At 55.8% G+C, this 14,416-nt stretch overlaps 1 protein-coding gene across 2 annotated transcripts; it reads left to right on the top strand.

The window, feature by feature from the left end:
- Positions 1-363: 363 nt before the first annotated feature.
- Positions 364-14,038, top strand: MTHFD2 (methylenetetrahydrofolate dehydrogenase (NADP+ dependent) 2, methenyltetrahydrofolate cyclohydrolase). 2 transcript variants are annotated; one of them, XM_006031143.2, is made up of 8 exons: positions 365-508; positions 3,590-3,774; positions 4,714-4,836; positions 5,430-5,582; positions 5,709-5,816; positions 6,583-6,675; positions 12,251-12,376; positions 13,115-14,038. In XM_006031143.2, exons 1-8 carry the CDS (start codon positions 402-404, stop codon positions 13,252-13,254), a joined length of 1,035 nt encoding a protein of 344 aa, XP_006031205.1. In that variant the 5' UTR covers positions 365-401; the 3' UTR covers positions 13,255-14,038. The 2 variants fall into 2 exon arrangements, with proteins under 2 accessions (XP_025068567.1, XP_006031205.1); XM_025212782.1 differs by lacking the exons at positions 12,251-12,376; positions 13,115-14,038 and having other exon boundaries at positions 364-508; positions 6,583-6,944.
- The last annotated feature ends 378 nt before the right edge of the window (positions 14,039-14,416 follow it).

The following is a 14,416-nucleotide window of genomic DNA, read 5'->3' as shown; positions in this document are numbered from 1 at the left end:
TAGGCCCGAGCGGCCCCGCCCCTCGCACCAATCCGCGGTCCGCACGGCGGCCTGGTCCCGCCCTCCCCTGCCAGCGGCCAATTGTTCCCGCGGATCCCACGGCCCCAGTGGCGAGCCGCTCTGCCGCACGCCTCTCCCGCCCCCTTGATAGGATCCACCAACCTTCGACGCCCGTCTCCGGTTCTGCTTTCCGTCTCAGCCAATCGCGGGAGCTCCCTGCCCGGGTCGGCTTCCCTCCCTTGTGACGTCCCTCCCAGCGCAGGCCAATCGGAGCCTGGCCGGCGCCGCGCGTGTCGCCCGCCTCCAGCCAATGGCGTGGCTCCGGGTGCGGGGGGCGGAGCCGGGATCCCTATATTAGGGCAGGGTCCGGCGAGGTGCGGTCCCCCGCCGCCCCCGGCACTATGGCAACCGCGCTGGGCCCGCTTTTGCTCCAACCGCCGCTGCTGCGCGCTCTGGCTCGGCTCGGCCGGGACCCGCGAGCCCGGCGCCTGCATCTCAGCGCGCCCAGGTAGGGGCCGGCCTCATGCCGTCATTGGGGGGGGTATCCCTATGATGCAGAATGACTGCCTGACATCATGCGGGGCTGTGTTGCCACGGGGGCGGCGGGGTCTGAGCCCGCGGGGGGTGACATAGGGATCGATGTTGCCTGACGTCACGAGGGTCCCCGGGGGCCGCCCGGGCGGAGCGGCTGTCGCACGTCCCGGGCCCGCCTGGGTGGGGGAGCTGTGGAGTGACGTCTCCTGACGTCATGGGGACCCCGGGCGAGGCAGCCCCGCGGTCCGGCTGCGCTGCCCCGGTCCGGCCTGGCCCGGTGCCGCAGGGCGGGGGAGCCCCTGGCGGCCGCCGCGAGCGCTGCAGGCTGATGAAATCCGGCTCCCGCCTTGCGCGAGGGGCCGCGGTCCTGTGCGAGTGCCTCCCCTCCCCTCCCGGGCCCGCGGGGTGCCGACATGCCCCTACCGAGGGGCTGGCAAGGGCTGTGGGTGTAAAGGATGGCTCTCTCTTCCCCGGGCTCTGCTCTCTGCGCCTGTGCCGACACTCTCGCGGCCTTCGGTGACTTCCCGCTCCCCGGAGCTGGACTTGCTTCCTCTCGTCTTTTTCCTGCTGCTTCTGCTCTCCCTCTGCTGAGCCCTTGCGCCGCTCGCTGTTCCCCCCTCAGGAGCACGATGCTGAGGCAGATGCATCCATCTGCAGGGGAGAGCGGCGGTGCCATGCGGCTGTGGTGTCCTGCCCGCACTTCAGCTCTGTGCCCAGGCTGTAGCTGGCAGCTGAGGACTCGGTGCGAACCAGGCTGCCCCAAGTGCTGGGGGACTGGGAGCTCGGCAGCACCTGGCACCGCGCACCCTCCATCTCTGCCCTCGTTCCCCTGCCTGCCCTTCCCATCTTGTTTGGCCCTGTGTCTAGTTCAGGGTTATGTAAGGAGGAGGTACTGCCAAGGTCCTGCCTTGGTGCCTTCCTGGACAGACGGTGGAGGCTGGGACAGACTCTTCCGTTCCCTTGAAGCGTTCCCGTACGAGGAGCTCCTGCTCCCAAGCCACCTTTGGGCACTTCGAGGCAGCTGTACGTGACGCTTGGCTCGGCTTGGTGGGTCCCTCTGACGGTGTGCCAGGACCTGCGCTGTGTCCTTGGGAAGGGAGGTTGCAATGATCACATGTTTCGGGGCTCTCTGCAGCACCTCTTGTTTGGGAATGCCTGCCTTGAACTGCTTGCCCAGGCTAAAATTGTTCTGGGTAAATGGAAACCTCCTTGTGTTACTTGGGAGGTTTTGTGCTGGAGACATGAGGAGGGACCTTGTATAACCCCACCTGTCTTGGCCAAGAGCGCATGACTGGCACTGCGTGTCCAGATGTTCCTGTCTTTATGCTGGCTTACAATGCAAGGAAATGGTCTGGAGTCTTACCTGCTGGCAGTGCTGGACTCCCATTCTGTTTCCTGACACCTCTGCAGAAAGAAACGAGTTCAAGTGTTAGGGAGGTTGGGCCACAGAATGAGATGGCCTTAGCTTTCCTCCCATGGCAGGCCATGGGGATGTGACAAGGGACTTTGGCTCCAGGGAAGCCAACTGCTGGGATATGGGCAGACCCCTGACAGAGCTCCTCAGTCCTCTTAAGTTTCCATGGAGTGGGGAAGGCTGCACTTGTTTTACCCGACTGCAGCAGATGCCACTGGACTGTGGACTCTGCCACTCACGTTGCCCCAAGGCAGTTGTTTGTGACCCAGTGGCCTTGCCAGGCCATAGCCTATTTATAACCGTTATGCACTTGGGATGCATATCCTGCTGAGCTCCATGAGCATTGCTTAAATGTGCTGGCCAAGAGCTTGGTTGTGGAAGGGCCGTGTGTCTGGGATTGTTTCTCCCACCTGTCTGGAGATGCAGCCTTTTGCCCCACAAGCCTGGTCCAGCCATGGGACAAAAGTGACAAATGAAGTCCTCCATCCTAAACATTGCATTCATGATGGTGTTGTCCATCAAGAGGTTATTGCTAACTAGCAAGCCTGGCATGACAGCTGCCTGTAGCAATGGTCTTTGTCTCTGTCAGCCTTCTTATGAGCTTAACCTTTTTTTGGCCAGGGCTGAATTCACTTGCTGGAAATGGTCTCTGTGTCTCTTTCTTACTGATGCTGTACTTTGACACGTTGATCGAGGTTGCTGCCAGCAAAGCTGGAACAGAGCTGTTTGGTTAGCATGCTTTGGCAGCTGCTTGGCTTCTCCAGCTGGCTGTCTTTCTAGGACCTTTCCTTACTGTAATCCTAGCTGGTCCTCTGGAAGTCGTCCTCCTTGGGTGTGCGCTTCTGGTCCCAATTTAGATCTTGCACGGGGGCAGGGAGCTACTTTTGCTGTGGCTCAAGTGTCATGGGCTATCCAGCTTTTACTTTAGCTACCTTTGAGATGCTACTTACTAGACATAGCAGCCTGACTCTTGGACCTCTGCCAGTGACCCGGGTACAGCATTTCCTTTGCCGTACCTGTATCCAGCATGGATACAGCCTGAGACTATTCATTGTTCTACTTTTTACTTCAGTTAAATGTACTCACCTGACCTTGGTTGCCCTAAGCCTCTATTTATAATGCTGTGGCTGGCGCGCCCTGTTGCAAGGAGGTTCTGCCATGGGCATGTGGGAAGGCAGAGTCTTCATTTAACACCTTTTGTGTGCTAAGCAAAAATATTTGCCAGAGAGGCTTGACAGGCCTCTGTCTCCCAGAAAAACCTGCCAATGGATCCAGGTTTTCCCAGTTCATGCATTGTGAGCAACATGCTACACCATGGTCTTTTCTTACCAGGCTGCCTATATGCTCAGGACAGTTGTTACAAATGAACGTCCTGTTTTGGGGTAAGCCTCACAACTGGGTATATCACTGGGCCCACCTGCTTCTCTTGGAGGCAGCCTGGCCTCTGCCTTGTATGCTGCTCTTGGTGAGACGGCTGCAGCACTAGTAATGGGTTCTTATTAAAGTGGTCTTTGCCATGACCAGCTTCGCCTGCACTCCTGTGCCTCAGAAATGTTTATGCGAGGCTGGGGGTAGGGAAGGGTGACAGGGGCTAGTGCAAGTTCCTGCTTTCCGCACCTGAGGTAATGGTCTCCATTGCAGAAATGATGCAGTTGTGATTTCGGGAAGGAAATTGGCACGGCAGATCAGACAAGAAGCCCGACACGAGGTCGAACAGTGGGTGGCTGCCGGGAACAAGAGGCCCCATCTCAGCGTGGTTCTGGTGGGTGAGAACCCTGCCAGTCACTCCTACGTCCTCAACAAAACCAAGGCCGCTGCTGATGTTGGTATGTTCTTGCGCTCTTTCAATGTTGGCCTCCCTACTTCCAGATTGGTTCTAGAGCTGCATCACTTTCAGCTTTGCTCTCCAGGGGACTTGTATCAGTCCAGGGCAGCATGTGTCCATTTTTGCCCACTGCTGGGATTTAGTCCTCCAGGTCTGGAAGGTGGTGCTCCACCTGAATCTAAACTGTAGGTGATGGTGGCCCATTGTGCTCAGAGACAATGGCTCTGCTGTTTCTTTCTGTGCATCACAGGGAATTCTTAACACAAACTACCAGGGTTGTTTGCTGCTTCCTGCAGCTGTGGCTTGGCCAAGGGTCTCGCCCCTCAGGTGCAGGGGCTGGTTTAGCTTTGTCCTTCTCAGGCTTTTACTGTGGTCTGTACTCTTGCAGGTACTTCTGCATTGTCCCCCAGCCAAAGCCGCCAGCACCAGTCACTAAGCAGCCCTTCTCCTTCCTGGTTGGGTGGGTGCTGGGTTGCTCAATGGAATCTGCTGGGAGGGGAAGCCACACTACTTGACTGCTTGTTTGTGGCTTTTGCGTTTCCAATGCCACTCGGAGGTGGTCCACATGAGTGTGGCTGCTTTGAGTGCTTATTCCATGCTGCCTCAGTACTCTGGGTTTGGGGGTGCTTGCAGGCCCCAAGGTGTTCTTTGGTGCTTATCTCAGTGGCAGCCGTGCTTGCATGTTTCTCCCCCCAGCTGGATTAAGGGTTAGGATAGGCTTTGGCTCCAATGGGTGCTGCTCCAGTGGAGGCCTGCCATCCACGTTGAGTCTCCTTCAAGGGATGGGGGAGGCTGACTTTGCAGCCTTTGGACTTTCACAACAGTTGGTCCTCAGGAGGGGTTTTCTGTGCAGATGCCCAAAAATTGGGGACTGTTCACATCCAGCCAGGGTGTGCATGTGACCTGCCACCCTGATGCAGGGCTCTCTATTCCTCTGCAGGAATCAGCAGCGAAACCATCCTGCGGCCAGCCTCTGTCACCGAGGAGGAGCTACTTGACTTAATTGTGAAGCTGAATGACGACACCAATGTGGATGGCCTGCTGGTGCAGCTTCCCTTGCCTGGTGGGTTGGGGCTACACGCTAGGGGGTTCTCACTAGTCAGACCTTTTTGGAGATGACTTCCACTGAGAGGACAGGGTCACAGTGCAGTGAAGCATGGTCCTGAGGAGATGACCTTCTACCCCGATGCTGTTTGTACATGGGTAGAGGCAAGTATCTTGACCCACAGGCACCTCCCACCCTGGTGAAGGAAAGGCTACCGCCCTGCCTAGGCAGTTGCTGGTATTGGCATTTTATGGGCCTCTGTATCAGTTGGGCAATACATGGGGGAAGGTATAAGCATCTCAGGGAGTCTGACACCTTTGCATGGTGCCAGCCTGCCTGTGTTTTCTCTTTGGCCTTAAATACCCTTTTTTTGGCAAGGGATAATTTTTTTAACCCTCTGGACAGAATTGACTACCTGTACTCGGAGGCAGAGTGGCATCTTTTTACACCCTTTCAAGTAGAGGAGGAAGCCACTTGATTTCTGTAACCTCCAGCTTTCTCATCCTGATGATCTGTGCTGAGACCTAGCACGCATGTTGGAGATCAGCCTTCGGTGGTTTCATTTCACTTGGCTAAATGGCCTTGGGGGCTAACGCTGTTCTTCTTTCCAGAGCATATTGATGAGCGCAAGATCTGCAATGCTGTGACACCGGACAAAGATGTGGATGGCTTCCACGTGATAAATGTGGGACGTATGTGCCTGGACCAGTATACCATGCTGCCAGCCACCCCATGGGGGGTGTGGGAAATCATCAAGAGAACTGGTAGGAGCCATAGAGCCAGCCTTGCTGTTCATCTCTGCCCTTTCACCACAAAGGGCTTAGTTTTGCCTTCAATTGGATGTGGCTTTTTTTTCTCCTCTCCCTCTTTTTCCCCACCCCATGCTTCAGGGATCCCGACCCTTGGGAAAAATGTCGTTGTGGCTGGCAGATCCAAGAATGTGGGCATGCCAATAGCCATGCTGCTGCACACAGACGGCCGACATGAGCGCCCTGGAGGGCGGTTGCCTGAGGTCTGTCATTTGGCTGGGAGATTGCCCTTGCAGCTGAATTGTAACAGGGTCACAGAATTGTAGGCAAGCAGGGCTGGAAGAGACTTTGGGCCATTGTCTCATCTAGCTCCCTGCCCAGGATGGGATAGTCCCTGGCAGAACCACCCCAGCCAAGTGTCTGTCCAGCTGGCTTGGGCAAACTTCCTGGGAGAGAGAATTTGGGCCTTGTAGGCAGCCTGCACCACTACTAGACCATCCTCAGTCCGAAGCTGCCTTCTAATGCTCATGATGAGCATTTAGTGCTCATGGGCTGAGGCAGCATGCTGGAACATGGGCTGTCACTGCTTATAGCAGGGGTGGGCAATTTATTTCAGGCGAAGGGCTGCTTACTGAGTTTCGGCAAGCCATTAAGGGCCGCATGACAGGCAGCCCAGGGCAGATCAATATTAATTTTCTAAATTATTTTTTTTAGGGGCCCTGCAGGCTGGATAGAATGGCCTAGTGGGCCGCATTTTGCCCACCCCTGGCTTATGGCCTAAGGAACCAGGGCCTACACCTGGGAGGGGGTATGACACGGGTGCAAATCTGTTACCCATGCAACACAACTAGGAGTGCATCCAGGCAGGGCTGTGTTCTTGCTATCGGCGGTCAGTACCTTGCCTGTACCCAGCTTATTTTGAGTCCACTCCTCATCTCTGCCTGGGTGGAGCTGATAGATGCATGTGGAGTGGGCTACTGATGTACATCGAAGCTCACTGGGCCGTATTTTGCAGGGGACGCGACAGTCACAATATCGCACCGCTACACGCCTAAGGAGCAACTCAAGCAGCACACGATTCTGGCAGACATAGTGGTGGCAGCTGCAGGTAAGGCTGGCCGGAACAGACTTGGTTCAAAACTCCAGGTGCTGAGGAGGAACGGAGGAGGGGTGCTCTTGAGGCTTGGTGTAACACTTGTGCTTTATGTAAGAAGGGCTGTTGGGAAGTTCTCTGGGGATGAGGCCCTCCCTGATCCCAGCCTGCCAGAACCCTTAGGCCATGCATTCCCACAACCCCCTAGTGTCTGCAAGAAGGAGTTGCAGTTCCGTGGACCCCTGTTGCTCTCCCCTGTAACCCAACTCTTGCAGTTGGCCTGAGTGAGTTCTGAGAAGTGTGGAAGCAGCCTCTACCTAAAGTGCTACATCTGGGCAAAAAGAACCACCAACACACTTGCAGGCTGGGGGATGACCTGCTCAGCGGCACAACAGTGGAAAGGAATCTTGGAGTCATAGTTGACTCCAAGATGAATGAGAGTCATCAGTGAGACAGTGATCAACAAGGATAATTGCACTTTATCATGCATTAGCAGATGCATGATTTAACAGGTCCAGGGAGGCAATGCTTCCCCTCTGTGGCACTGGTCAGGCTGTAGCTACAGTACTGCATACTGTTTTGGGCGCCGCACTTCAAACGGGTTGCTGAGAATCTTGAGAAGGTTCAGAGGAGGGCTGCTTGTAGGACCCTGCCTGCAGGCCTGAGTATACAAGGAGAGACTGAGGGACCTAGATCTTTTCAGCCTTTGAAAGAAAAGGCTGAGAGGTGATCTTGTGACTGCCTGTAAATTCATCAGGGGAAGGCAGCAGGGAATAGGAGATGCTCTAGGGGGTGCCCCAGTAAATAGAGCAACTAGGAACAATGGCCACAAATTGACGGAGAGCAGGCTTGGGTGTAGGGCTAATGCCTTTACTTTCTCGCAGTAAAGGTTGCCAGAATCTGGAATAGGCTCCAAGGGAGGTGGTGCTCTCCCCTACCCTGGGGGTCTTCAAGAGGAGACTGGACAAGCACCTACCTGGGGTTGTCTGACCCCAGCTCTCTTTCTTCCTCAGGGAAGGGGGTCAGACTGACTGAGGTCCCTTCCAACACTAACATCTATGAATAAATGACTTGTCTATTCCCTGATGCACCAAGCCCTGACTCAAAGGGAGGCCCTAGTGGGACACTCCCATTACAGAGATGCCAATAAACAAATAGCAAGAATGGAGGTCAGCTGACCTGAAGCAAGTGGGTTCTTGCTCATGGCACCTTGGCCTAGCTTCCTGATCTTCTACGTAAGAGGATCCCAGTGATCCATGTGGCTGCTTGTGTTGCCATGTTAGGGTCCTGCACTGCGTTGCATGGTGCCTTCTAGTTGGAAAGTAGGCCTTTATGTTGCCTTGTGTTCTGTTCCTCTTGTGTTCTGCTGGGTCTTCTCTGTGGAGCTTGGATGATGCTTCATGGGCCTACGGAGATGCAAGTGTTAGTTAACCCTGGAGGCTGTCAGGAGACCCTTAGCTACAATGTCTGGGAACTTTAGGACTGGCAGGAAGGAGGAGAGGGTGGGGCTGGGTGCAGACTTTGCAATAGATAGAGTAGGATGCCCCAGAAGGGGAAAAAAGGCGATGCCTGAGGGAGGTGCTGGTGCTGGGGGTAGAGCCATGTAGTGTGCAGTAAGTGTAGGGTGGTGGTACTTACTAGAGAGGCCTTATTGCTGCCTTGGCCCTTTGCCCTGCAAACCTGGATCCAATAGACAATTGGTGGCAGCAGTACTGAGGCTGCCCTGTGATCCACAGGGTGAGTCTTCCCAGGGAGACCCTCCCACCTTGGAGATCAGGAAATGGTTTGTGGCAGAATGCCATCTCTGTCTCTCCCCAAACTCTATCAGGCGGATGCTTATCTGACATTTGGTTACCATGGTCACTGCAGAGGGCAGACATCTCTGGCCCCATTGGCTTTGGGTAACCTTGAGTTGTAACCTGAGCTGGATACATTCCTGAGGGAGGGGGGAACCTGCTCCCTCTGCCTGCGGGACTGGCATCACATACCTGGGTGGGGGGCTTAAACTCCCTATTGTTCTAAGCAATGGGAAGGGGCTAGAGACCCAGCCAGTTTACCCAGCAACCAGTGATGCATTTTAAATTGGTTGGCTGGCAGCCAGTGATTGCCGGCCTTCATTGGGTCAGGTAAATGAGGTCATAAGGGCTATATAAGTTAAGGACTGCTCAGGAGGCAGGGCAGCAGCCATGATGAGAATTCAGAGAGAAGCTGGACCATCTGAAACTCGCGTGCTCTCTTGAAACTTACAGTCAATGAACTGCTTTCCTCCAGAGGAAATCTCCACCTGCCTCTGGATGATGTTTGTGATTAAGCTACTTGAGATCTAACTAGGTATCTAGCTTGCAGTAACACAGATGGGTAGTCAAAGGCTATCACACTGCTGTTTGCTTGGAAAAGTATTTTTCTGATATGTATTTCTCTGATACTGCTAGTATTTCTGCTACAAGTATTTCTCTGATACTGCTCTACCCTGTATCCTATTCCAAACCTACTCCTTGTAACCCAGGGGTTGCCAACCTATGGCACATGTGCCAAAGCTGGCACGCAGCATGGTTTTGGTTGGCATGCAGACTGCTTCCAGCCCTGAGGGGTGGGAAGAGTCATGTCCAGGTCGAGCAGCACGTGGCTGCTTGGAAACACCCTTGTGCTGCTGCCGACCCCAGCTGGGTAAGAGCCCCTGGCCCCAGACTGAGCCCAGCACTACTATTAGCCCCGGCCCCAACCCTGTACTGCCAGAAGGCCCCAGCCCAGTGCTGCTGCTGGGCCAGGGCTGGGGTCTGTGCGGGGCTGGGGCTCTAGACCTGCACAGGCCCCGACGCTGCTGACTGCCCCATACCTGGCCATATGCTGTTGGCGGGCCTGGCCCCAGCCCTCACCACCACTGCTGCCAGTCCCAGCCCAGTGCTGCTGCCAGGCTGGGGCTGTTGGCAGCACTGGGATGGGGCCGGGGCCCATGTAGGGGCCGGCCCCATCCTGGCGCTGCTGTCGGGCCAGGTAGCGGCACTAGGCTGGAGCAGGTGGCGGTGGTGCCAGCTGGGGCTGTGGACCTGCACAGGCCCCGATCATGAGCTACTGGTAAGCCTGGCCCTGGCCGGCACCACCGCCGCTGTCGCCTGCCCCAGCCTAGTGCTAGTACTAGGCTAGGGCTGTTGGCAGAGCCAGGTTGGGGCCGGGGTCGGGGCCTGGGCCCACACAGGGCTGGCGCCGTGGACCAACTCCAGGCCCCAGGCCCGTCCCGGCGCTGCCGACCACCCTGGCAGTCGGCTGGGGCCAGGCCCAGGCCCCAGCAGCAGCAGTGGTGCCAGCTGCTGGCTGCCCCACCCTCGGCCCTCCCCACTGCTGCCGCTGGCCCTAGCACAGTGCTGTTGCTGGATCGGGGCCATCGGCAGCGTCAGGATGGGGCTGGGGCTCGTGTGGGGCCATAGACATGGACCTGCATGGGACCTGGCCCCATCCCAGCACTGCTGATGGCCCTGGCCCTGTGCAGGCCCAGGCCCAGCCCTAGCTGGCACCACCATCGCCACAGGCTCCAGCCCTGTATGGCCCTGGCCTCAGCCCCACCCCGGTGCTGCTGCTGGCCCCATGCCAGTGCTGCTGATAGTCCAGCTGCAGCCCCAGCCCCAGTGGATGGTGTTGACAACTGCTGTCTTCCCAGAGCCCATGGCCAGGAGACTGCCGGGGCTGGGGTGGGGAGGCAGCAGCTGTTTGTAGCCTCCTGGCTGCAGCCAGCCCAGGTTTGAGGTAGCTGCTGGGAGCAGCCTGGGCTCCATGGCCATCTGGGAGGATAGAAGCCCTGCTGCAAGCAGCCCGGGCTCCATGGCTATCAGCAACTCCCCAGAACCTGGGTCGGCTGCAGCTGGGAGGCTACAAACAGCTGCTGCCTCCTGGCTCTGGTCCCAGCTGCCTCCCAGCCCTAGATCCAGCTCTGGGGAGGCACTGGGTACCAGCTGTGCTCCCTGATGTGCTGTCCTCACCACTTTTTGCAGAGCAGCGTGTGAAACCCCACATGGCAGGGCACAGTGGGGTTGCAGAAAGCTGCCTGCTCCTCTGAGCTCCCTGCTGCCCTGGCCACACTTACCCTGCAGGTGGAGGCAGTAGAAGGGGCTCAACCCCATGTGCTATTCCTACACACACAAGGGAAGTGCAACCTGGGCAGCATGGAGCTTGCAGCAGCAGGCGAGCTTCCCTGTGCGGCCTCTCCGTACACTGCTACCCTGGGTCGCACGCTGCGCTTGGGAGGGCCCAGGGGAGCGCAGCATGTGCAAGGGCAGCAGGGCGGGGAGCATCACCTGTATCTGCTGCCTCCCCAGAGCCTGGGGCCAGATCTAGAGCTGGGAGGCTGCAGCTGGTCCAGGTTCTGGGTAGCTGCTGATAGCTACGGAGCCTGGGGGAGCAGGGGCACGAGCAGGGCTGGGGGGCAGAGGCTTTGGCTGGGAGGCAAGGGGCACAAGCAGGGCATCCTGCCATGTACCCCCTGCCCTTTGTTTTGTCTTTCTGGCATGCCAGCACTCTGGCACCTTCCAAGGTAGGCATTGTAGGTTGCTTTTTTTTTTTTTTTTGCCACTCCAGGCAAAAAACATTGCATACCCCTGTTGTAACCAGTAAAGTTCTCCTTTGTACCTAGTGTGGGATACTTATTGGGAGAGGGCCTAGATTATGCCTTGGGGTCCCTTTGGTTTGCCTGACTAAGGGAGGCCACTGTTTGTGCTTCAGACTGAGGGAAGCACCCCAAGTTCTAGCAGTGGGTCAAGTATCTTCAAGGACTACTAGGCCTGTGTTTTCCAGGGGGAACAGGGCCAAGATCAATTCAGACCCTGGGTGGTGGTGGCATTACCCCCAGGCTTGCAGGTGTGCTCCAGGAAGTGGGGGTTGGCCAGACACGAGTTGCCCCCAAGGAGACACTCAGCCTGGAAGGTGATTGGGTGCAGTGAGGTGGGTGGCTCAATGCAGGAGCACCCCCTACTGCCCTGCCACACGGTCTACCAGGGCAGGGGTCTGGTGGACCTGATAAGAGGCGGGTGGGGGAGACCCTGTCATCTAGCACTTGCTCAGGATTTGAGCATTAGGCAACGGCAGACCCCACGTGCTTATGCCGCACTACTCCTCATCTCCGAGTTGTCACTGGGAGGTGCCTTAGCGTTGCATGATTTTTCTTTTGCCAGGTGGCTTCCCCTGCCACTGCAGCATGGAGCCCTCCTTTGGGAGGACTGGTGAGGGGAACATGCCCTCTTGGATGGGGGCTGACCTACACAGCATGGCTCCTTGTTTTGGAACACACTTAGAGTTGCTACCTCCCCCAACAAAACACGTGCATGCTTTTCATAAGGGCTTACCCATACTGCTTGACAGTTGTCCCCCTCATCCTACGGATAAACACGGTAGCCATCGCAGACTGGTTTCCTTTTGGACACAAGACTTGCAGTTGTACTGAACAGAGGGTTGGGTGGCCCGAGGAGGATTTTTACCTGAGAGTTCTTTCCTTTCACGTTGTTGGGCGACACCATGCAGGGATATGTGATGCTAGGCAGAAAGGAGGCCTTGCTCTGACCTTCCCCCATTAAAATCGGTGCCTCGGTGTCTCGCCTTTCAGGGATTCCTAACTTGATCACGGCTGACATGATTAAAGAGGGAGCTGCTGTCATCGATGTTGGGATCAACAGAGTGCAGGATCCTGTTACGGCCAAACCCAAACTGGTGGGAGATGTGGATTTTGAAGGTATGCAGCTACTTTTCTGCATCTGCAGCCTTGCCAGCATTGCGTGTCTGGGGTGCTCTGACATGGAGAGAGAAACCCCAGTTGTGTGGCAGCTGATACAGGTGCTGACACTGAGAAGTTCTCTCCCCTGTGCTGGCATTTGAGAGCGTTCCCTATTTGGGGACTCCTGCAGGGACTGGATTCCAGTCAGATAGCACATGCTAGGCAGCAAGTAGCTCTAGAATAGCTGCCATGTTCAGAGAGGGGACCCTGTTCCTTTTATGGCAACTGCATACCCACTTCTGACTGGTCCTTCTAATGTGCACAGCCTGGACCCTGCTTCACTCGGTGCATCTAGGAGTTTACTCTCCTTGCATTTGGGGCACCACATGCAGTTGGTTGACTACACAATGCTTGGTTATGTGGCCCCGGAGTCAGCCCTGACAGCGTGAGATGGTGGGGATTAAACTCTGTCCTTCTAGCTGCTTCTGAGGCCAGGCCTAGTGCTTCCAGATGGTTGTGGCTGGTGTTGAGTTACTCCCCAGTGACATGCAAACCTAATTATGGCAGAGGCCTGTTACAGGCTAATTCAGTTGGTTTAAATGCCACTCAAGGCTGCTGTGCAAGGCCTCCTTTGGGGTGGCTATATTTGATTTGTCCTATTAATAGGTTACCAGTAGTCCTTCACGGGTGTTGACAGGAGCTTGGCAAACCTGGGGGATGTGCCAGTCCTAGATTCCACCCTTTCCTTCCTTGCAGGCGTGAGGAAGAAAGCCAGCTACATTACTCCAGTGCCTGGTGGTGTGGGACCCATGACTGTTGCCATGCTGATGAAGAACACCATCATTGCTGCTAAGAAACTGTTGAAGCCCAAAGAGCTGGAGGCGTTAACGGTGTAACAGTGGGCTCCTCTGCTGATTTAGCTACATTCCAAATTGACTCCCCAAAACAGGCCGATCGACATGCAATATTTTTATTTATGGTACAGCAGTGACCTTACACCTGGGAGGTCTCTAGCTATTGATTTGTGGGCAGAGCACTAGCAGGCAGGAACTTTCAGGGTATTGATGCATGTGCTGCTCCAATGGTGCGTAACGATTCCTAGCACAGCCGCATTTTTTAACTGCACCTACTGCAAATTTGGCCTGTGGTGCAAAGCTCAAGTGACTTGGCTGCCAAGATGGGCCAGCTGCTAGCCAACCACATGGTGCGGACCATAGGCGAGTTGGGTGCCTTTGAAAGCCTGTGGTGGGACGAGGGCAGTTCCACAGAGCAACCAAGATGCTAAGAAGGGTTCCTAGGTGCTTGCTGGTGCTACGAATAGCCTGTTACAGAGCAGTGGGCTCAGCCTCCTCTTGGACAGTGTCAACCCATACCGAGCTCACGACCTTTTTTTCCCACAGATGTTATTTCAAAGCATTACTTGCTTGCAAAACCTCTGTCTTCTAATCAGCTGGCATGGCCTGTCACCCTGGTCTCTCCTAGCTGGCAGGTAGGTGAGGAGGCAGTGCTGTGATGGTGCTTTCCCATTTTTGTTTACCTGTTGCAAAGCACAGAGGTGCTCACAGTGGCCTTGGCTGTGCCATGCTTTTCAGGATTACAGTGCGAGGCACAGAAATGGGTGGTGTTTACTCCAGGTTGACTCAAATTAAAGTTCTTGGAACAAAAATGACCTGCGTGGTACAATTACTTACCTTTCACCAAGGAGGGAGCATCTGGTTCTTCTCCCTGCCATGTTGATGCCTCACTGTCTGGTGCGACATCTATTCTCTTGGACTGCTGAGGATGGGGTCCTGTCGCACTTTGGGGAATGCTACACATTCTGCTTGACAACACGGTACAACCTGGCCTCCTTCAGCCATGGGTTTGGGCTGCAGCAGCTGTCTTGGAAATGAGGGGCTGCAGGACCCAGTTCTCCTGTTTCTCTGGGCCTTACCTATACTTCTGTGCTTGTAGCCAATTTTAAAGTGACAGGTGTCTTGTACAGTACAACAGCTTATCTCCTTTACTGTCTTGCAGCCTCTGCCTCGTGCAGACTATGATGTGTATACAGGGTGGCAG

This window comes from Alligator sinensis, unplaced genomic scaffold (genome assembly GCF_000455745.1).
Source record: "Alligator sinensis unplaced genomic scaffold, ASM45574v1 scaffold453_1, whole genome shotgun sequence".
Taxonomy (NCBI): domain Eukaryota; kingdom Metazoa; phylum Chordata; order Crocodylia; family Alligatoridae; genus Alligator; species Alligator sinensis.
This window is presented reverse-complemented; position numbering and strand designations above follow the sequence as displayed.

Excerpts from the sequence above, each read along its gene's own strand:
- MTHFD2 (XM_025212782.1), top strand. The coding sequence starts at position 402 with ATGGCAACCGCGCTGGGCCCGCTTTTGCTCCAACCGCCGCTGCTGCGC. Across the intron at positions 4,837-5,429 it reads GGTGCAGCTTCCCTTGCCTG|AGCATATTGATGAGCGCAAG; the intron begins GTGGGTTGGGGC and ends TCTTCTTTCCAG. Across the intron at positions 5,583-5,708 it reads GGAAATCATCAAGAGAACTG|GGATCCCGACCCTTGGGAAA; the intron begins GTAGGAGCCATA and ends CCCATGCTTCAG.